This window comes from Gekko japonicus, unplaced genomic scaffold (assembly GCF_001447785.1).
Source record: "Gekko japonicus isolate JY-2015 unplaced genomic scaffold, Gekko_japonicus_V1.1 scaffold49, whole genome shotgun sequence".
NCBI lineage: Eukaryota > Metazoa > Chordata > Lepidosauria > Squamata > Gekkonidae > Gekko > Gekko japonicus.
The window spans coordinates 656,093-680,214 of NW_015173674.1; the positions used below are offsets into that span (position 1 = coordinate 656,093).

Sequence of the window (24,122 nt, forward strand, 5' to 3'; positions counted from 1 at the left end):
AAATAATTTTTGATTACTGTGGTTTTGCTGGCCCTTACAGTTTGGTGAGAAAGCTGAGGATTCTTCATTAGCAGTGCCTATGTCCTTTATACTACAGTCCCTGGAGTTCCTGATTATTGCCCATGACAGGTAGACAGGTTTGAATAGTTTCAATCTGCAGTACAGAAAATACCTTCCACTACATTTCATGGAAGAGGCAAAAATGCAACGGCATCCATGCCCTTATGGACTGGGATTGTAAAAGATTTGCCTACATTTCAGAGGATTGTGTGATAAATCCCCCATCTGTACCTGCAAAATCATGTTTTGTTCAAAATGTATATGGTATGACAAGAAGCCTGTAAGGCCACTGCTGGGGCTCCCAATTAGGAAGAATTGCAAGAATCTCATTTCAGGCTAAATTGATTGCTTTTGACAGCACTGCAGCTGCATTTACTTAAAATGTCTTTGGGATTTCACAGTCTGAACATATACTGTTTTATCAAAATTATTGATTCTTGACTTTCCTTGTTACCTGGGGAATGAACAAGAAAGTAGCAAGTAAAGGTACAAAAAGATTTTGAGTGTCATAGAAGACTCTAGACAGCAGAGGGCGAGAATGGACAACTTTTGGAGCCTTTGGAACTAATTTGTGGACTATCCCTAGCCTAGCAGCACTGTCCTATGCATTCTAAGCCTACGCCCTTTCCATAGGCTTGGACTGAACTAGAATAAATAATCATCCAATGAGGATGGTCCAAGTGGAGTTATAGGGTAGCCACATAATAAACATTTATTTAGGGTAGTTATCAGCTAAATTGAGCTATGTATATAGATCACTGATCTCAGTGGGAGAGGAAAGCATGTGTACAATTGATGTCAATGTGATATAAGAGATCTATCCTGACCTGGATAACCCAGGCTAGCTCAATTTCATTAGACCTTAGAAGCTAAACAGGGTTTGCCCTGGCACGTATTTGGATGGGAGACCTCCACGGAATACTAGGGTCATGATGCAGAGGCAGGCAATGGCAAACCACCTCTGAATGTCTCTTGCCTTAAAAACTCTACAGGGTCGCAAGCTGTGGCTTGATGGCAAAACAACAACAACAAAAACAACCCCAAGTTGTGACCCACCAAGGTGAACACAGCCTAACAGCTACATGAGGGAGGTAATCAGAAAGTGTTTCTGCCATTCACCTGAAGCAGCAAAAATGGCAGTGGGGAGGGGGTTGAATTGTTGTCAAGCATATGAAGATCACAGTACGTAGGCTGCATTTACTTTGGTGGGTCACAAATTGTGCATACCCAAAACCACATACTTGAATCTTCCACTGAAGTTAATGAGATAATACAGCCTCATGGGTACCATCATCCTAAAGCATCCAGTGATTAGAGAAGGCCCTGTTTGAGAGGAGATGATTTAGATGCCTCTGGAAATCATGGCCAACTATAGGTGGTTTCTCTACTCTGCAGTGGGCATCATATTAAACAAAAACCTAGACGAAACTGAGGAGACAATCCTCAGCATAACTGATATGGTAGCAGATCTCTATAAAGTAGCTGGAGGCTTATTTTCCTAAGCCTCCTACATCCGTTTCTGCAACAGAATACAGCCCGCCTGGATACACATCAGCAGACACTGCAAATGAGCTCACCCACAACACCTTCCTCAAATTGTCATATCTACATATAGTAGACATAAAACAGCTGATGACTCTTTTGAGTCTGATGAAGCATAGATAATTCCAAGTTGCCAACAGCCCAAAACAGCTCTGCTATCATTTGCAAAGCATCATAGGAAAACATATGCAAATTAGCCTTGGAAATCCATCAGCCAAATGAAAAGCCCCTTTGGCTGTTTGATTTACATACATTTCCTGTTTGCTTACTTGCACCAATACTCTGCTTGACAGCAGTGTAACACATTCCCATGGGAAAATGCTACTGGTGGAAATATGGTAAGCAAAAGATTGTTCTCACATCCATAAAGCTAGAAGAGGGAGCAGGGTAGAGTTTAGAGCAGCCAAGATCTCTTCCCAATAATGCTGAAGGAGAGGGGAGGGAAGCAGAAGTATGTGGTAGTTTCCTTTGCATGGAGTTAAGGGGAGGGTGCGGAGATGGACTGAGCTTTTAGTCAACTAAGTGGGAATCCAGTTTTATTCTGTGTTAGCAGGATTTTTAACGCTTTTCAGTGTCACCCACCCTGAACTTTTGGGATAAGGTAGGCTATAAATCTGAAAGAAAAAGATAGAAAAACACAGCAATGCTCTCTGCTGCCCATGAACAAAATGGCTGCACTGTTAGCTGGAGAGGCTTCCTGAAAGATCACATACCTGTGATGAAATAACTGAGCTCTGCATTGAGACCCACATCAGCATCCGTGCAGTTCAGGCGAACCACCTTGAAATCACGAGGAATATTTTCTGGAAGTGATACATTGTAGACAGCTGGGAAGAAGGTAGGGTTCTCATCATTCACATCCAAAACTACAAGAGAGAATTTGATCAAGGATGACTCTAGGCTCTGCCCCAGGCACTATACAGCATTCTTAAAAGACACACTACTGGCCATTAATACTAGTCAGTCACTGGTTGTTCTACTTGTACTATATATTATAGTTCTTAGGAGTTCAACCAGGAGCCAAGTTTTTCTCACACTGTCTGACACCTGGGAAAGATATTTGGAGAAAGTGTAAATGACCTAGCTGGCAAAATATTTTGGGGAAAGCTACATAATTGGCAGTAGGAGCTCCAGAGTTACAAATATTTGAGAGTTATGAGCAAATGCCATTAGTCATATAATTTTTTCTAGGTTAAAAAAGTCAACCAGCTATTCAGTTCTTGTGCAAAATTTAAGTGGAGATTATTACTTATCTAACCAAAACCACAAACTAATAGTAACAGCTTCCAAAGTGGCTCAAATGAGAGCTCTCAGTGAAGTGATTTGTTGGTCCAAAAAATGCTACCATCTGAACCCTTCCAAATCTCATAAATTTCTTAGTACCATCACCATAGCTATACCACACACATAACGAGTCAATGCACTATAATGTGAACATGGATAACCCAGTCTCTTATGGCAGTGACCTAAGAAATGCAGCAGTGTCACTCCTTCCCACTGAAGGCTGGGGCCATGTCAACCTAGCTCAAGTTGTGGCTCCTTTGTACTCTGCATTGACTGTTTCCTGGTGGCTGATGCTGGTGTGAGGAGGAGCCATACCGTGGGCTCTGCTAATGCAGTATGGGGCTTCTCATACTACCCTAGCCGTGTGGGAAGGATCACTACTGTAATGACTCGCATGCTGCATGGGTAGCATGAATAGTAGTGTAATGTATCCATATCAGACCGCGTGCGTGGCCATTTTGCCACGTGGTCAGGCGAAGCGACCGAGCTTCATTCTCAGTAACAATGGGACAAGCGGATCCTAGCCGGCACCTATCGGCAGGCTAGGCTCCTGGCTGAGAGCCTATGGAACTCTCGGCCACTGTAAATAGCCAATCACTTGTGTGTGGGTGTGTTTGGGGAGCGGGGTTTGTGCACATATAAACCAGCCTGCGAGCTGGGTACTCTCGTCTTGTTCTGAGCTAAAATAAAGTATGAGAGCTGAAATCACTAGTAAGTCTCAGTACTTTTCAAGTAGGATCAGCATCACACATGCCTGCCAAGAACCTCATAAAAATCACCATCAATGGTCAATCTCAACCTGCAACAGCAGCATTTGACATGGCAGCTGAGTAACTTGTATGTGCTGCTTTTGCACTTGTGCAGTTAGCAGCATTACTCCCTTTCCTCCTTTTCAGTTGTTCTTCACAACCAGGGATCATTTATTTTTCTTTTATTTCTATACATCCCGAAGATGCATACTTTTGTAGCTAGGAATGCACTGGCCGAATGCATTTCAGGTTCCTATGCTCAGAGCCACACTCCTCCATACTAATACACTAACACTACCATCCCAAGCAGAGTTATACATTCTCTTATTTTGTAATCAAGTTTTATCGCATTGTTTGTTGTATGTATTATACTGTTCCTGTTGAATTGTTTTTTAATTTAACCCACCTTCTCAGCTAGAAAATGGACTACAAATGAAGTAAAAGTTGAATAAATAAGTCAATTCAAGTCAATGGGCTTAGAACAGCATAACCCTGCTTATGATGGCATTATAACAATGCAACCCTACAAAGAGTTACTCCAGTCTGACCCCATTGATTTCAGTGGCTTAAACTGGAGTAACTCTGCACTGGATTGCAGTAAGAGAGTTCACCAAGTTATTGAAGACAAAATTAACCAAGGCTTTTTAGCCACTGAAACCCTTACTCAATTTCACCTTCAATACACTGAGTAAACATTCTTAGTTTATTAGTTTGGAGGAAAAATTCTGAACTTCAGCACCAGAAACCGGAACTGAAAATGACTCAGGCTTTCCTTGGTGTCAAAAAGTCTAGCTGCTTCAGATTATCTCTTAAAGCAAATGCTGTTGGGATGACAAGAACAAAGGGGTAGTGGGGAGCAGAGAACTTCCGAGTCTAGTATACTGTGACAAATTTGTGTGGATGCTGATGTTTGCAACTTTCAGTACAAATTAGAAATTGGTTATGCAAACTGTTTGGTTTAGTCAGTTCTCTACCTTCCGATCTACACATACCCTGACTCTGAGACTGCCCCAACAGGAAAGACCAGGGAACTTCCCAACCCTGAGCTTTGGATGCCTCTTTGTTCATTCATTCATCAATGCAAAATGCACACAGCTACTTAACCCACAACTTAGTTCACATCATAAGCCATCTGAAGGATGAAAAGCAGCAAGAAATTATTCTATTATTTTATTTACTCTATTTATACCTGACTTTCTCCCCAGTGCGGACCCAAAGTGGCTTACATCTTTTTCCTCTCCTCCATTTTATCCTCACAACACCCCTGTGAGGTAGGTTAGGCTGAGAGTGTGTGACTGGTCCAAGGTCATCCAGCAAGCTCCATGGCAGAGTGGGGGGATTCAAACCTGGGTTTCCCAAATCCCAGTCCAGCACTTTTACCACTACATCACAATGATACCGTGCAAAACTTACAGACAACAATTCATGATAAAAACATATTTGAGACATGAGCTAGCAGACACAGCGAGACTGTGCCCAGAAGGGTTCAGTCTTTCACTCACCTCTGACAGTGAGAGTGCTGGTGGAACTCTTGGACGGTACTCCGGCATCACTTGCCACCACCCGCAGGTAGTACTCAGCGATCCTCTCCCGGTCCAGAACAGCTGTGGAGTTTATAAGGCCAGTGCTGCTGTTGATAAGGAAGTCCATCCTTGGCATTCCCACCTGCATACGGTACGTCACTTGACCATTCAGGCCTTCATCAAGGTCAATGGCTACTACCTAAAACAGAAAGCAAAAGAAAGGTATGACTGTCCAATGAGCTCATCTTCATGAAGACAAAGCCAGAAGCTTCAGATCCTGGCAGTGTAATGCCTTATTTCTCACAACTTGGTACAAAACTCAGTAGCTGCTTTTTATAGGTTGTGCCGGCTGCCCCCCCCCCCCATTACATGGCTATACCAGCTGCATTTATATTCTCTCATGTTTGTTGGTATAGGGAGAGGGAAAGCTAATTAGCATCTGTGATCCAAAATATTCAAAATGATTTTTCATTTAGCCCAGAAGCATTAAATTGCTAACATAGGTATGACATCTAGGAGCTACTGGGGCAATCCAAGTGAAACACTGAGGGAAATGTTGGTGAAGTGTTGGCAGTTCTGCTTCTTGGAATACGTTCACCCTGTTCTGAAAGAGTCTAGGAGGAAAGAAAATCTTCAGGGCAGAGAGGAACGAGTCCTTTCAGCTCTATGAGTAGCATCTGGTTAATGATTAAATGTACCAAGGGGTTCCAGTCAGGGCCCCCTCCTTGTGTTTAGTTCTCCCCTGGGATTTTCTAATATGGAGTAACGTGGACAGCACCAGGTGTGACCACCTGAAGGAAATATGAGCCATTTACCTTGCCAAGATATTTTTTAAAAATGTTGGGACTGGGATGTTGGCTCCAGTCCAGAGAAAGCTGTAACCTAACTGTGGACACCACCCACCAGTGTTTTTAACATAAGTGAGAGGCTGGTGTAGTTTCTCAGTAGCTGCCGCAGTTGCTGCCACAGCACAGCGGCAACAGGACTTTCATGTGGCAAGTTTTCCCACATTTTCCCTGCCCTAGCCCCCATGGCAGCCATGCCCCCCCACTTTTCATTAAAAAAAACAACTGACCATTGACATAAAATAATCTGACCCTTGGGTCCTCTGAATTCCCAGCTTGCACTTTAAATAGAAGTAAGGCTCTAGGCTCTTTTTGGCACAAGTATCAGGGGAAAGGCATATTCCTACAATGGCTAGAAATTTACTTTTATTTTTAAAAAGGCAAGATGGGAATTTAGAAAACCTGAAGAACAGATTGTTATAATGCTATAATGATATGTCAACTGCAAATTTAGTGGACACACACAGACACACACACACACACACACACTGTGTGGCAAAGGGGTTTCTGCCATGGGGGACAGAAAACGGCACCAGTGTGGGCAGGACCAGGAAGATCTGGACTCTCCTGTCCACATGGGTGTCACCCCAGCTTTGCTATGATCTTTCCCCAAAGCCATGGGAAATATAACTGGAGAGATGGGGAAAACTCAGGAGGAGCACAGAAACACCACGATGCTGTGAGAAAAAGGGCAAACAACCCTTATGTAAGTAACAATCTGTGGCATAAACCATCCCAATCCATTTTAAAACACCATTCATCTAGTACACTGTAGAAACAGAGGGGGACAAAGGAGAAGATTCACCTGGAAGACGGATGATCCTGCTGGAAGACCCTCAGGAATCTCCGTGATAAAAGGTAAGTTCTGGAAAGTGGGGTCATTGTCGTTGAGGTCCAGCAAGTTGACAAACACAGTGGCACTACTCGTGGCCCGTAAGGGTGGTCTCCCACCTGCAGAGATCAGGAAAGAATGCAGCTTCAGGATTACCAAGCACCCTTTCCCAGTGAACATCCTAAAGAAGCGTTTTCAAGATTTTGCCATAGCGAAATCTCCCTAAACCAGTTCAAGGCCTCCTCAGCTAAATGGTAGTATACTTTTGTTTAGAAATCAGACTTGGAAAACATCAACGTCATAACAAAACAGTTAAAAGTAAACCACAGAACAACAACAAAAGTTTTAAAATTATGGGACCTTAAGCAGCCTACTTTTGTTGCTGGTCTTGTTGTGACAAAGTTATTTAATAGATTGTAGTGAGAAGTTCTACGTGGGTTCTAGATCAAATCACGCCTGAACTCTAAAATGGCCAAACTGAGCCTTATTGTCCTTTGGTCACATTATGAGAAGACAAGACTCACTGTAAAAGACAATAATGGTAGGAAAAGTTGAAGGGAACAGGAAAAGAGGAAGAACCACCATGAAATGGATTGTCTCAGTCACGGAAGCCACAGCCTCCCCCCCCCCCCCCCCCCCCCCGTTTGCAGGACCTGAGAATGGCTGTTAACAATAGGACATTTTGGGGATACTGATTCATGGGATCACCAAAAGTCGGAAGAGACTTGATGGCACTTAATCACACAATCAGAGAGGGAAACGTTAGCAGGCTGAATAGCCCTGCCTAGTCTGATCTCATCAGAGTTTATAAGCTAACCAGGGTCAGCCATGGTTTTTACTTAGATGGGATGCACCAATTAATACTGGGATTGTATGCAGAGGACGGCAAAACCCCATGATCCTGGGGTTGCTATTGATCAGTTGTGACTTCAGTGAACACAATTATTATTATTATTATAGGAAAAAGTTGCATTTTTAGCATAAGTACATAATATGTGAGAATGGGGAGGCAAGTCCTACACTAATAGCAAAAGATGATTGTTAACTAGGTGGAAAGGAGTGCACAGAGCAACTAAAACAAGCATACGATCAGTAACAGAAACCACAATCTTCCTCATGAGCTCAGCTTCCTGGGGATTTGGATTCTCTCTGTCCAGTATAACTCCTGTTGTCCGAATCTTCCCTGTGGTACTGTTAAGATTGTAGAATTTATTTGGTGGTCTGATGCTGTACACAAGGGAACCATTTTCTGCTAGGTCTGGGTCAAAGGCTGCCACCTACAAGAGATCAAGAGAGGAATGTTATATAGACTATTTTTCATTTCTGAATGCATTTGCGCAGTTGACTCCAAACTGAGGTAAGAAATGAAAAACATGGTGGATGAAAAGCATTACTCCAATTCCATGCTCTGTTGCATCTAGGACCCGGGATCTCATTGATGAGACTGTCCTTGCACTTTCCAACTGGTGCAGCAATAGTCATTATTGCAGTCAGTCCTGGATTTAATCATTAAGCAAAATAAGCAAGTGCTTAGGGCACCAAGGAAAGGGGAGCACCTTGAAGATGAAATATTTGTCTCAGTAATTCCTTCTGTTATGGCTATTCATAAGAAACGATTGGCAGTGGAACCACTAGCACCGAGAAGGGGGAGGCAGTAGGGGCATTTATGGGACAAGGCAGGCTGTATGCCTTGTCTCTGCTAAGTAGAGAAGCAGATTTGTTAGGCCAGCTTAGTTCTGAGGACTTGATCATGCACTTTGCAATTTAAAAAAATGGGAGAAAACTTTTTAAAGTATAAATTTATAAGTAGGCAACAATATGCATTATTTTGCATGCTATATATTTTCAAGGGTAGAAAGCAATGGAATAAACAATGTTTTGTTTCATGCAAATAATTATATTTCTCCATTAGAATATCTTTTTTAAAAAATTGTCCACCAACATCAATTTCTGAAGAAAGAGGATTCTAGAAATTGAAAAGTATGCTCTTGAGGTCATGTAATTTCAGTAGAGATAATATCAGATCATACTTTGCCTAATAATCTTTGGGAGGGTAATTAAAAATAGTTTTCAATAAATATTTGTATTTGCATTTTCCCCCTTACAACAATTTTATTTAAAAATCCATTAAAAAGTGTGGGAAAATTTGCATTTTTTCTGTTGCCCTAGTTATAAGTAAATAATTTGCTTATATTGCTTACTGCTATTTAGTGTTAAATACTTTTTCTAAAGTTTATATTTAATATGGCTGTGGGGTCTAGTCTGGGGGTCTGGCCTGGAAGAAAACTGAATTTTTAATCTCTTATTTCACCTTCAGCACTTATTGAGTCTTAATGCCTTGTCAGTTTAAGCAATGGAAGGGCCGAGGGGCACCATTGTTTGGCTGTGCTTAGGACATCAGTTGGCCTTAAATCTGGCCCTGATTGCAGTGCAACAACACACAAACCACACAGAGTAGTTAACAAATCATTAAAGTCAAGGAAATCAGCGCTTTGCCATTCTGTCCCACCTGACTGGCATTCCATGCTTCAGCTAAATAGGCAGCAAAGAGCCCAGCTGACTTGTAGTTAAGGAGTTCAAGACTCTGACTTGGATTCTGTCATCAATCTTTGCTATCAGAGACTTCTGGTGCAGCTCCAAATAAAGTCTGGGGTCCCAAGTGCCTTCGACAGTGCCATGGCTTGTGTTTTCCTTGCCATCCTTTGAAATTTGATAAAGCTGTTTTGCTACTATACGTTGTCAAAGGCTTTCACGGCCGGAGTTTGTTAGCTGTTGCAGATTTTCCGGGTTGTATGGCCGTGGCCTTGGCATTGTAGGACCTGACGTTTCGCCAGTAGCTGTGACTGGCATCCTCAGAGGTATAACACAGAAAGTGGTACCACTGCCAATCTTTCTGTGTTATACCTCTGAGGATGCCAGTCACAGCTACTGGCGAAACGTCAGGTCCTACAATGCCAAGGCCACGGCCATACAACCCGAAAAATCTACAACAGCTAATGTTTTGCTACTGTTCTTCTTGTACTGGTGAGACTGATACAGAACAGGGCCTTCTCTGTGCTTGTACCCACCTTCTGAAATACCCACACCAGGGAGTTTCCTGGGATACCTTAGATTATTTCCCACCAAAAAGAAAATAATTATAATTTAAAAAAAACCTACACCTTTTTTGGCACACTTCCCACATTGCCAGTTCACTTTAACTGCTCTGGTTTTGAGACGCTTGTTGTTATTATTTAGTAGATTTAGTCATCTGAGAGCATGGTGCCTTTTATTTCATGTTTCATAAATTGCCTAGATAACTAAGAAACAGACACAATAGGAGTAGGGGTAGCAACCACCACCACAAATGGAACGGGGTTGCAGTGTGTGTGTGTTTGGGTGGGTCTTTCTGATGCGTCACTTTCCTTGCCCCTGACTGACTACTGGATGCTGCCTTGTCCTCTTGAACGAAATCTTCAGGATTGTTTTGTGATGATGTTACAACGTTTCATGAATTTTTAAAGTTTTAACCTTTTTTGCTTATGATTGTATTAGCTGCGGGGGGGGGGGGCAGATGGGAGCAGAAGGTGGTGTATAAATCACTTAAATAAAGAAATGATGTGTGGTTATCTGCCCACAGGACTGGAAAAGTTACTTCAGGGTAGAAAGCAGATGGCTGGATTTACTTCTGTGAATCAACTTGCAATTGACCATCTATGGCTGGAAAGTGACTAGCTGCAAACATTAAGCTTTTTAATTACACAGAAATAAATTATATTTGATCAGCAAATGCAGAATGGATTTCATATGTTATTAAACAATGATGCTTCCGGTTGTATTTTTTCAACACATCTTTCCCAACAGAAAGAGAAGTACAAGGAGCCAGAATCATGTCCGGATTAATGGAGCACCCACTGAACAAAGCTTGTTCATGGAGGGGGAGAGAGGGAGCGCTCAAAGGCCAGATCATGTAATGGAGAGTTTATTTCTATACAGTGAACTTGGACTGGAGCCCTTTGGTATTTCCCCTCCTCCCCAAAAGATTAATGTTTCATTATGGTATTTTTTTTAAACACAGTCTTTCCTGTTTGATGATTTTGTGGATTCTCTTCGCTTTCCCCTCATTTATTTTCTGTTTCACGCCCGTCATTTTTCTCCAAGTGTGATGGAGAATAATTCTCCCTCTCCTTCTCTTTTATTTTGCCAGAGGGATTTGAAAGACTTTAAATCAATGCCTTTCAGAGAGGTCCTTGACGGAGGTCGCAAGCAAGGCTGAGAAAGCAGAAACCGGTCAAATTTTTACTTAAAGGAACAACCCTAACCCTCAAACATGTGCACAAACACAAATGGCGAGACCAAGATATGACTATGACAAAGGCAGGGGAGTGTAGATGCAGCACAAGGGCTGTTTTCATCAGCTGGGATCCACACCTGCTCAATGGCAAGAGGGTCCAAAGTCCCTGTGGAGCTAAAACTGGAACAAAACATAGCCTTGTGCTGTAGAATGCTGAGGACCCTGACAGGAAACGAAGCAGTGACTACATGGATATCTACCAAAGCAATGGCTTGCAACCTTTCTGCCCAAACCTCCTTCCTACATATCTTCCATGGAATTTTAGTACATTATGGAGGATTTTGTAGAACATTATAGGGCACAAACTCAGTTCATGCAGGGGGCTGGCAAGGCTCATTGAGTCTCATCATAGCCTTACATGAACTGAAAGTGCAACTGAGTACATGCCAGGGCTGTAGCTAATGCAGGGTGTATGGGGCACCACCCCTCCCAAATTCCCATGCACCCCACAGCCGATTCCCGCAGCCCTCTCTCCCGGTCCCCCCACCCCTCTCTCCCCTCCTGATCCCTCCTGGGAGAAGGCTGCACACAGAATGGCCGAGAAGATAGCTGGCTGGCCTGGAGGTGGTGGAGCACATGTGACGTAGTCCCAGGAAAAGCAGTCCTGAGGCATGGCCACTGGGCTGCGAACAAAGCCAGCGTGGCACCCCTCCCTGGCTCAGCTGCCTCCAGTGGGTGGTCCGGCTTGTGGCTGCTCCCTTGCATCGCCCAAGCCCGGCCTTGCCTCCTGAGTGTGCAGCCGCTCACCAAGGGAGGAGCTGATGTGGCTGATGCATGCTCCCAGGGCCAGCCCCTTTCATCACATCTGCCAGCTCCAGCCTGATGAGGTTGGCTGCCCCTGAACTTCCCTAACAGCTCCCCTCTTTGTCCTTCTTCTATCTGAAGGATGCAGCAGAGGAGAGGAGAAAGTTGTAAGCCACTTGGGGTCCCCACTTGGGAGGAAGGCAGAGTATAATTAATGTCTGTTGTGGGGAAGGGAAGGGAAAGAAGTTTGTAAGCCACTCTGAGACTACAAGTGAAGGGCGGGGTATAAATCCAGTCTCCTCCTCCTCCCTCAGTTAATTACATTAGCACCCCCTGGCACCCCGGTGCCCTCTTCCCAAAAATTCCTAGCTACAGGCCTGTTCAAGGGAAGAGTGATAGTTATGGGCAAGCTGTTGCTCAGGGTCACTTGTCCCTCATTACTGATTTTCTCATTGAGAAAACTTGATAAACTTCTGAGAGACCCAGGGGTCCCTGGAAAACAGCCTGAAAATCACTGTACTAAAGGATGTACATTGATCTGCTGAGCAAAGCCATCATTTGCACCCATGACAACCAAGAATTGGCCACCCCCCTGCCCACTCGCAGTTGGCTGCATGGCCACAGCTGATTGTGACTGGAATTGGCCTATAACTGGTCATTCCCTATGAGAGAGTCTCTCTCTTGCTCTTGTTCTGTTCTGTTCTCTCTGCTGCTCTTGTGTTCTTGTTCCTGCTCGTGAGCTCTCTGCTCTGTGCTTGTTTATTGCACCTGGAAATGCTGTCCTGCCATGCGGTCTGTTGGAGAACACAGACTTGCTTTGTGACTTAAAGCACATGGAGTGCAAAGATGGGATTGTTATTCAAAATCCCTTGGACTATTTGGACTGATGGATTCCTGAAGTTGGTAAATATGTATCTTTTACTGTGTAGTCAAGGCAAACTGCCTTAGGTTTGTTATTTTGAAATCTTTATGGTCTAATTGCAATGCTCTGTGTTGAATAAAAACTTATTCTTGTTTTTAAATGGTCTCTGATGTGTAACTGAGTTCCAAGGCTAAACTCCTATGCCTTCTGCTCACCCTAAGCGTGCATCTCTAGGTAAAGGTGCTAATGTGTAAAACCCAGATGCCAGCTAAGAGTCTGAGCCTTGCTCTTAGGCTGGATGGGGACTCTAGTTAAAAGAGGTTCTGGTGGCTTATTGTTCTGAAATCCAGAGAGGGTAGCCTACCTCTGTGGGTTGTTGTTTCATGTATTGAAAAAGCATAGGGTTCCCTCTCATTCCTGGACAGGCTTGAGGGGCAGAATCCTATACAGTGCACATAACAGTATTTTATGGAAACAGAGACAGAGGATGCTGGAGAATTTTAGTGAAAGCAAATCTCATCTATGACAATCCTGTTTAACAATAGACAACATCTAGTATGTTGAGGAACTGAGCAGTTTTCATGAGGTATAGCCCCCTTGACACCCAGCAACTGGGATTTTTGTGGGTCTATGACTGATGATTATGGTAATCCTGTATCTTTGGATGTTAATTCATAGGATGGACCTCTCTCTATAATCTGATGCTCTGCAAGGTCTGATGCAGTACAGACATTTTTATGGCTTACTTGCTTCAGTGTTTAGCTGAAGTTAGCATTGCCAACAGCATGGGGGGGATGTCCTGTACTTTTACAAGACGGTTAATGAGATGTTGTTTACCAGTTGATGTCATTTACTTCCATGCCATGAAAAGCTTCAACTACCCATTTCCACATAGTAAGCTTCTATTGAAGGAATAGGACTTTTTTTATGCTGGCAGTTGGCAATTCTACCCTTAAGTACTTTGAAAACCCATGCAGTCTGACCAGCTTACAGCCACTTGGGAGTGCATCATGAAGAAAGTGGATCCTGTCAGCTGTGCATGAATGGCACTTGAGGAACCCCACAGACTGGCGTTCCCTCAGAAACTTTAGCCCTTGAGTAGATATGAAGGGGCTGCTTACTAACTTTCACACCATTGCACTCTCATAAGGACCCTTTCTGCCCAACCACACCTCTTCCACAGCAACTTCTCTACTGGTTCACATGCTTTTTAAATTTACTTCATTTATACCCCAACTTCCTCCTCAACTGGGACCCAAGGTGACTTACATAATTCTCCTTTCCTCCATTTTATTTTCACAACAGCTATGTGAGGCAGGTTAGGCTGAGAATGTGTGACTGACCCAAGGTCACACAACAAGTTTCCATGGCAGATTAGGGATTCGAACTGGGTTCTCCCAGATCCTAGCCCGACACTGTAACCACTACACCAGACTGGTTCTCATGTTTAAGGTTGTCAGCCCCCAGGTCCGGGTGAGGTTTCCCTCACTTTGGGGGGCTCCAATCCGCCCCCGGCAGCTGGCCACCAGGGGAAGCCTGGCCCCCAAGTGCAACCATCCGCCTGGCCACCCCTCTCCCTCCCCTCCTGCCAGATTTAAAGGGCTTCAGCTGGTTGGCAGGGACCACGTGGCCCACCGATCATCTGGAGGGCCCTTTAAATCTAGCAGGAGGGAGGGAGAGGGGTGGTTGCTAGCCACATGCTCGGCTCACAAAAAGACCCCTGGAACGTCTCTCAAATCCCCCCGCTGGAACTAGGAGGGGACCTGGCAACCCTACTCATGTTCTAGGATAGCTTTGGGAGGGCTCAGAGATGGGTCCTGAGTTTATCACACACTGAATCTTGTATCCCTGCTGTTACTTCTGAGGGAACCATGTTTATATCCTATCTTAACTTGCCAATAAACCAAGGGATTCCAGACAGACTCTGATGGTACAATAGCTCAGAATTAGCATTAACTTTTAATTTGGTTTTGCTAAAGTTGAGGGAACTCTAGTGAGGATACCTCAAAGCACTGATAATTTACACTAAGTTTCTGATTAGCACAGATAAGCACATTATATTTTATATGCAAGTGAAGATAGTGAAGTATTAAACATAAGCAAAACACATCATCTGCAAAGGGTACACACATATAAATGGTCGTTCTTTTACAGTACATGAAGATGATGTCACAGACGTGACAAGTGGAAAATGGAAAAGTAGTGACACTTGCATTTACCCTTTACAACCAAGATAGTATTCATTTTTTGCACTTGGGTAGCTATACATATATATACTGTCCTCCAAGGAGCTTAGAGTAATAATAATGAATTGTTTTATTTTCTGTTCACAATTATGCTGTGAGCTGGATTAGTCTGAGGAAAAAGAAGCTTGCTCAAACTAGTGGGTTGCATGATTGAGTGGAGTTGTAAACTTCAGTCCAAGACCAAAATTCTCTTCACTACATTATATTGCAAAATGGAACAAGAGAAACAGCCCTAAAAACTGGAGAAACATCCCTTAAAATAAATATAATTGTAATAAAATAAAGGTATCAGTCAATATATGTTATGTAAGTCGCCCTGAGCCTGCCTTGGCAGGGAGGGCAGGATACAAATAAAATAAAATAAGTAAATAAATAAATAAATGTCACCTACTGGTTACAATTCAGAGCGTTATTTAACCCTAACCCTGTTCCTAAGCAACTCTGTGGTACATTAAAAGGACATTTTAATCAAAGTAAGACTGACTGAAAGAACTATTTCATGGTTTCCCCTGATATTAGTATTAATGCCTACACTGGGAGAAGCAACACATGAAGCATGTTTCAGAGAGGGGGCTGCATTATGTAAAGTCGAAGTGCCTTAAATGCCATGTCAGTGATTTAGCCTATACAATTTCCTTTTACTGCAAACCTCTTGTCACTAATACAACAGCAGCTGTGTCTTGAATTGCAATAAATAATTATTGTTAAGAGGCTATCGGCAATTCACAAGTCTTTACAACTAGATGAGTCAGTCATTACATTTACAAAATAATAAAACACTTTGGGAAATGGGTTTCTGGGATGCTTGACACTTTTGCAACAAGTACTTCCTCACACTCATAAAGTCTGCTCAGAGAAAGGGCCTGAAAAACCAGAAATATGACCTGGGGAGAGGAAGGAACTCTGGGAGACCCCTGCATAGTAGATGGCTCTGGCCTATCTGTTCCAGAGGCTGCCCCTGAGGAGTGTGCAGCTGGACCTGTACCACCACAATGTCCTCCTGTTCCTCCAGGTTCTAGGGCAACTAAGTACAAGCCCAGCCCACAAGCCCACCAGAATCCACCTCCACCCAGCAGGAGCAGCTGAGGCAGCAAGCTTGAGCGGAGGAAGACCAGCAGGTTTGCAGACAATGTCCCACCTCTTGGGCCATACTCTGGTTCCAGCGGATGCAGTTCTTTGCAGGAATCTGGCCCCAGTTAAGCCTTGTCAAGATGACCCTCAGGTATTGCTTGCAGACCAGGTGGAGCTGCTTCCCTGTCAACCTATTTAAGCCTTGGGTTGGCAGGAGAAGCTTGCAGGATCAACCAGTCCACCCAGGTGTAAGCCTAGTGTTTCCAGCTCCTGCTCCCCAAGCCTGGCCAGTCCCATGGCTAAAGGTCTGGTACTACTTGAGGAAACCTGACTGCAGAGTCCAGGACTCTGTGGGAGATGGAAACAAGAAAGTTGCCTGATATTACATAACTTTAAAACTCAACATCAAACATTAAAGTGTGCAAAAAACAAATCCAAGATGGATTATGAGGATATTATAATACTATATACAAAGTTTGTACAATTTTATTTGCATATATTTTTATAGATTTTTGTTGCTGTTGTTCAGTCACACAGTCAAGTCCGACTCTTCGCGACCCCATGGACCACATCATGCCAGGCCCTCCTGTGTTTTAATAGATAATTTAGTCATATTAACTCATTTGAACTACTTGTGAATGATAAGATAGCGATGCTGCATCTGTGATTTCAGATGCTGATCACTGATGTTGAATTTTAGAGTCAGGTAATAAAGCAGGAATTTCTGCACTTTCTGAAGTATGCACACCTCAACTTTACACTGGCCTTTTCGTATATGTGCATGCATGTGCCTCTTGTTGCCTGCAGTATACCAGCTGCACATTCTTGGTTTATACCACACTTTCTGCTGATCACCCCCTACTACGTAACACTAACAGACTTCTTTGAATAATTTATCTGTACTGCATGCTCCTCAAAGGAAAGGAAAAACCAAGAAAAAGAATACAGTGAAGTATGCCTTTTTCACATTGGGAAAGCCAGGGTTGGTATTTGGGCTCTGGCTTACACAGGCAATCACTTTTTAAAAGTCAGGGATCAACACTGGAATGTGAAATGAGTGACCATTTGCACTTGTTGTTTATGAGAAAGTCTGCAATCAAACCTTGGCATAACAAAGGTGTTCCAGACTAAACTATATGCAACCTTAGTTTGCAAGCCCATCCTTTGCAAAGGGCATGCAGGGAACTGAGGTGGGGGGATGCTATTTAAAGTTTCCTATGCTACCTGATTTTCACTGGAAACCCCCCTGCAAACTGTTTTTTTTTTACCACCCTGGATTCCAAATCATTTTTGCAAGTCTCTGTATTTGGTAATGTAAGGCAAATAAATTTGCAGAGTCCAGCTTGAACTGACTGTTTCATGTACTCAGTTCTTTGTTTTATGCACCCATTTATTTAAAAAAACTTCTCAAGAAAAAGTTTAAAAAAGTAAAATTCAACTGCTGATTTTGTACTTCAGGGGGAAAAAGAGTGCATTTGCTTGAACACATACCGTGGTGACATCAGAATTGGGAGGGGTCATTTCCACAAGGTTAATGAAGTAGGGTTCATCTTTCCATACGGGATAGTTATCATTAATGTCCAGCAAAGTGATGTTTACCTGAAAACAAACATAGTTTTAAGCACAGGCTTTTGAATATTTGAACCAGCGTTCCTTAGCAGTCATATCTGTACCTGCAAGCTCGGAAGAGATTTTTTTTAACAGGTTATAAATGCCAGACGGGAAGTTGATGACAATGTCTGACAAGGCTCCCTTTCTCGTGTCCCTCCTAATGCCCCTGTCACACGCAACCTAGCTTTTTAGCACAACATTCCCTTTCCAGCTCAGCAATGTCAATGCTTATTCTTCATTATTTATGCTGGAAGAGGAGCCACTGCTCTCCAGGGAAGCTTTCAGAATTCTGTGCTCAGACCTCCTGACAGCAATGCAAACACCTCTGTCCACAAGCGCCCCAGTCACAACAAATAAACGAATCTGACTAATTCCTTCTCTCTCTCCCCCTCTGAGCTGCTTTCACGATTGCTGCCAGGGCTGTTCACGAAGATCTGCTGAGTAATCCTGATTAACACATTCTCCCTCTATTTTGATCACTGGGAACATTTGAAATATGGACTGTTAGCTTTAATACTGTTGCATGTTATTTCTGTTCCCACACCAAGCTTTGAGATTGCAGTTTACGTTCCATATGCCTGACAATATTTCCCCCTGATAGCATGACTTGGCACCCATGATGTTATTTATTTAAAATATTTATTTCCCACATCCTCCTGTGAGGCAGCTTACAACATATATGCAAATACATAAAGCATATAAAATGACAAAGCTAAAAATTAAGAAATCACCTACATGAAAAAACTAACTTATTGGTCGATATTACCCCCACAATTCTGCTGTATACCAGAGCACATCAGATAATAATTTCTAAAACTCTTGCTTTAAAATAGTACCATTTTGCAGCACTTTGTAAATATTAGAAGGGATGTGATCTCTTTACCTACACTGGTAAAAAAGAAAAGGGAAGCAATGACTGATAGTCCATAACTGGGCTGCAGTCAATTATACCCACTTACTCTCTCTGTGTGAGCACTTCTACGTGTATGTGCTATGTGGATCAGCCTGAAGAAGAGTTCTAGAGAACTCAAAAGCCTGCACACAGTTATGTGTCATTAGGTCACCCCAGTGTAGGGATGCCAGACTCCCTGGTGTGGGCAGGGGTTCCCCCAGTTTAGGGCATTTCTCTCTGCCACTGCCCAGCTGGCCAGCAAGGGGAACTGTTCCCCCTCCACACAGGAAAGAAGTCAGAAATAAATGTGACATGCCTACATCACCTGGAAGTGACGTAGGCATGTCAATGAAGTGGGGGTGGTTTTGCCTACAAACCAGAGCATCACCCCTGACATTCCTAGTGTGCCTACGTCACTTTGAGTGATGTAGGAACGTTGTGTTTATTTCAAGCTTCCTCCCTCCCTGCTCCCAGTAAGTTCACTCCATCCCCTGCCAGCTGGTTTGACAAACCTGGAAATCCTGTCCCAATGTTACAGAACCATATAGATTGTGTTCTGGGTTTTTGGATTCTTCTTTTGACTATTTCTTTCTATGTGGATTGTAACATGAAAATTTCTTTTCTCTTGCAGATGCCACCCATCTTAAGGAAGGGGCAATCCCCTGTGACTGCTTTCACTAGTAATACCAGTGCAAGTTGGAGGCCTGAAGCCCCTCCCCCAACTGCAGCACCCCTGAGCTGAACAGAGCAATGGAATGCTTTGAAAGTGAGCCCCACCCCCCAATCATACACATGACTAAAAGTTAGGTCAGGCACCCATGACTGGCATTGTGTAGGGTTGCCAGGTCCTTACTTGTTGCCGGTGGGGGGCTTTGGGGGGGTGTTCCAGGAGGAGGTGAGGACATCCCCAATGTGATGACATCATGCATAACTGATGTTGGGGACACAGCCCTGGGAAGGCGCTGGTGGCACTCGCTTGCAAAAACCATTTAACTTTAAATGGTTTTTGCAAGCAGGCACTGCACAAGCCTGAACTCCAAGTGGAGAATTCACCGCTTTGAATTCAGGCGCTGGAAGTCCCCACTCGCAAAAAAAAAAAAAACCCATTAAAAGGGATGGTTCCCTTTAATTTTTTTTTTTTTTTTGGTGAGTGTGTGTTGCCTGTGATTGAATTCCAAGAAGTGAATTTGCCTTTTGGAGTTCAGATGTGCAGTCCACAGCTGCTCTTCTCCCTCCCCTCCTGTAAGATTTAAAGGGCCTCCATAATCAAGTAATTCCATAATTCCGGAATTAGTGGACTGTGACATTTTGCCAGGAACATTTGCGGACCATAATCCTTTACTAGTAACACTAAAAGAAGACCGGATTAAAAGTAGGTGGTCACTGAATACAGGACTATTTAGAGATAACGAGTTAATGCAAAAAACTAAAGAGGAAATAGTAGACGTCCTAAAAAGAAACATCCAACCAGAAACGCGGATTGAGATAGTTTGGGATACATTTAAAGCCTGTATGAGAGGGTGATTTATTAGCCAAAATGCATGGAAATTGAAACAAGATAAGAAGAATTATGAGGCAATAGTGGAGCAAATTAAGCTACTGGAAAATAAAATGAAAAATGATAATGAAACAAGGGGCTATAAAATAAAACTTAACTTCTTCCATCATAAAATGAACTTACTGTTGAATCAAGAAATACAAAAGAAAATCGAGTATACAAAACAATATTACTTTGAAAACATAAACAAACCTAAAAGGTGGTTAGCTTATAAAATCAGGAAGGAGAGGGGAAAACATCATATTTGTAAGCTAAAAGATGAGAATGATGGAGAGAACGTGCCCAGAAAAAATTAAGAAGATAGTGGAAAAGTTCTACCAAGAACTTTACCAACAAAAAAAATCAGGATGTTCAACAGATCAAAGAATATTTAGAAAAAGGGAATTATACTGTATTTAATGACCAACATAAGAAAATATTAAATGAACCTATTACAATGTGCGAGATGGTAGACGCAATAAAGAAACAAAAAAAGAAAAAAGCGCCAGGACCAGATGGATTAACAGTGGAACTGTAGCAAATCTTTGAGGAACAAATAGTGAGCCTGTTAAAACAGTTGTTCCAAAAAATAGGAAAATCAGAAATGATACCTGAGTCCTGGAACCATGGAGCAATTACATTAATACATAAACCCAACTCAGAGGCAAATGAAATTAAAAACTACAGGCCAATCTCGTTATTAAATGGTGACTATAAAATATTCGCTAATATCTTAGCCACAAGATTTTAAAAGGTCTTATCCCAAACTATTCACGAAGATCAGAGGGGGGTTCCTACCAAAAAGGCATATGAAGAACAACTTACGTATGATTGTTGACATTCTAGAATATTATGAGACACATCCTGAAAAGGAGTTGGTTCTAATGTTTCTCGACGCGGAGAAAGCCTTTGATAACTTATCATGGGAGTTTGTTTTGCAGAAGTTAGACAAAGCGGAATGTGGTCAGTATTTCTTAACTATGATTAAAGCCATTTACAAAAAACAATATGCTAAAATAATTTTAAATGGAGATGCTACCAATAATATAGATTTTTTTTCCGTTGGAATCATTGAACAATAACATATGAAAGAGCAATCACAGAAAAGGGTTCAAAATAAAGGTTGAAGAATTTAAAATTTTGGCTTTCACAGATGATCTACTATTTATGTTAGAGAACCCTAGAACATCCATACTCTCCTTGTTGGAGGAGATAAAAATGTATAGCAACGTTGCAGGCCTTAAAATAAATTATAAGAAAACAAAGCTTATATCAAAAAATTGTCAATCAGATACTTTACGAGCAATTAAAGAACTAACGTTGATGGAATTTGTCAAATCAACTAAATATCTAGGCATAAACCTGATTAATAAAAGCAGCTGTCTAATAGGGGACAATTATTATAAATTGTTAGAAGAAATCAAGAAGGACTTGTCAAGATGGAAGGATATACCTTTATCTATCATGGGCAGAATTGCGGCAATTAAAATGAATATATTGCCTAGATTTTTATTCTTGGCACAAAATATCCCTGTTTTAAAGAACCAGACTTTTTTCAAGGAACTAGATAAAATTACCAAAAAAATTGTGTGGCATCCCAAAAAAGCAAGGATAAGATGGAAAATCCTGCAGGATAGGAAAGAAAAAGGGGGGATGAGTGTACCAAACTGGTTCTTATACTATGAAGCGGCCGCCCTTGTTTGGATAAAGGAATGACTTTTGTTAGAAAATAAGAGAACGTTAATACTGGAAGGGCATGAGTTGTTTATGGGTTGGCACTCCAATTTCAATAGACATGCGATAAGGGGAGCATTAAATAAAATCTGGAATGAGATTAAGTTGAGATTCTATAGGAAAACCCCAAGGTGGGTCTCTCCACTAGAAGCATTCATAAAACCCACACTTATTTCGCAGAACATAATAGCTAATTATGATGCTTTACTGGAAAAAAACAACAAATTAAAAACTGAAGACAAATTGGTACAGGAAAATAACCTTTCATGGTGGGAACACACATTAATACGAGATAGATATAGCAAAGATATGGTAAGGGGTTTTGATCATGATAAAAATGAACTTGATAAAATTTGGTTATCTTCCAACGATAAACTAACCCAGAAACTTTATGGTTTCTTATTGGATGACTTTGAAATAGACGAAAGTATTAAAGAAGTTATGATATCATGGACAAAAGATTTGGGAAAAACTTTAGAGATAGAACATTGGGTGAAAATTTGGAAATAAGTAAAATGAGAGCAGTAGCGTATAAAGCAAATGTTTACAAAATGTTCCACAGATGGTATTGGTCCCCCGATAAAATAGCCAAATGTTATAGTAATACATCCAATGTATGCTGGAAATGTAAATCAAATGTGGGGACCTTTTATCACATGTGGTGGAAATGCAAGATAGTTCAAAATTATTGGAAAATGATACGCAAAGTTATACAAGAAATGTGGGACTGAATCTTGATTTAAGACCAGAAATCTATCTCCTAAATGTGGTACCAGATGGATATAGCTTTAAAGATATGTATTTAATAACATACATAATAACGGCTGCTAGAATGTTGTTGGCTAAACAATGGAAACTAGAAAAATTGCCCTGTAAAATAGACATAATTTTAAAATTATTAGATCTTGCACAAATGGATGATCTGAGCTTACAACTACAAGGGAGGAATAACACGGTACAAACTAATGGAAAAGGGTTTACAATTGGATAAACAGTTTGGAGGAATGAAAGACTCTGGAAATATATGTAATCTATGATGATGTAATGTTCAACGAAAAGTAAAATAAAAATGTACTACAAAAAAAAAAGATTTAAAGGGCCTCCAGCTGATCAGCGGGCCATGTGCTCCCACTGATCAGCTGGAGGTCCCTGTAAATCTCGCAGGAGGGGAGGGATAGGCATGGCTGCTGACGGTTGCTGTTGTGGGTGGGGCTTCCCCCCACCAACCAGTTGGCCAGCAGCAGGCAGGAGCCTGTGAAATCAGGGAATCACCTGCCCCCACCTGGGGACTGGGAAGCCTAGCCTTGTGTCACACACATCACGTATTTTGGCCCTTATTCAGTTCTTCTTTGCATCCATTCTATGCTGCCCACATATGATGGCACTGACAAAGGAATGGCTCTCATCTACTTTGGTAGCAAGTGCCTTCTGTACATTGCTAACCTAGGCAGTCACCTCTTTATTTATGCCTATTTATCAAGTGAGCTCAGGGGTCCTCACAAAGGTAAAGAATATTACAGAATCATACAGAAAGGAAATGTAAAAAAAAATGAGAGCAGGACACATCACCTACTGGTACACTTCCACAAGGCTGCTTCCACAAGGAATACAAAAATGTACCTCCAGCATGACAGCGTGACAGGAGCAAGGGGCGTGGGAGCAGGTGGAAATGCCATCTGCACACTCCATTTCCACATTGCTCACTGCCATCCACCACCCCTCCCCCTTTCCTCTGTCACATTTGCGCAATAGCATAGGGAGACTGTGCCATGTCCTTCCCCCCACCTTGTGGCCTGGCAGATCCCTTCCCAGCTGAGCTATGCCATAAAGCTACAGCATGGCTCAGGTAGAACAAGAAAAAAAGTCCTTTAAAGGGCCAAAGGTTTTTTTTTTCCAGTAGTGGGACCTTGCCTATGCAGTGCCCTCTCCCATAAGACTCAACTGGCAGCTACCTTAGTTTCTTTTAGCTGCCAGGCTAAAACATTCCTTTTAACCGACATTTTTATCAAAGGAGTGGTATTATTTATTTATTTATTTATTTATTTTATTTGACTTATATCTCACCCTCTCTGCAAAGCAGTCTCAGGGCGGCTTACAAAGACTGTATAAAACAACTAAAACAAGAAAATTTATAAAATCACAACAGTATAATTGTAAACATAACAAGATATAAACTGCTCCGGAGGTCAGACAAGAAAATAAGCGAAAATAAACCTAACAATAATCAAACTCATCTAAACAGTGAGTTAATCAAACT

The 24,122-nt window shown here is 42.1% G+C and overlaps 1 protein-coding gene across 1 annotated transcript in view; it reads right to left on the bottom strand.

Annotated features, from left to right (window-relative positions):
• CDH23 (cadherin-related 23) overlaps positions 1-24,122 on the bottom strand; it is a 797,360-nt gene that overhangs the window by 215,897 nt on the left and 557,341 nt on the right. Inside the window, exons 20-24 of the mRNA XM_015422891.1 lie at positions 17,583-17,690; positions 7,923-8,112; positions 6,809-6,954; positions 5,138-5,357; positions 2,316-2,468 (exon numbers count right to left, since the gene is read on the bottom strand). Coding sequence (XP_015278377.1) covers positions 2,316-2,468; positions 5,138-5,357; positions 6,809-6,954; positions 7,923-8,112; positions 17,583-17,690 — 817 coding nt within the window. The remainder of the gene's footprint in view (positions 1-2,315; positions 2,469-5,137; positions 5,358-6,808; positions 6,955-7,922; positions 8,113-17,582; positions 17,691-24,122) is intronic.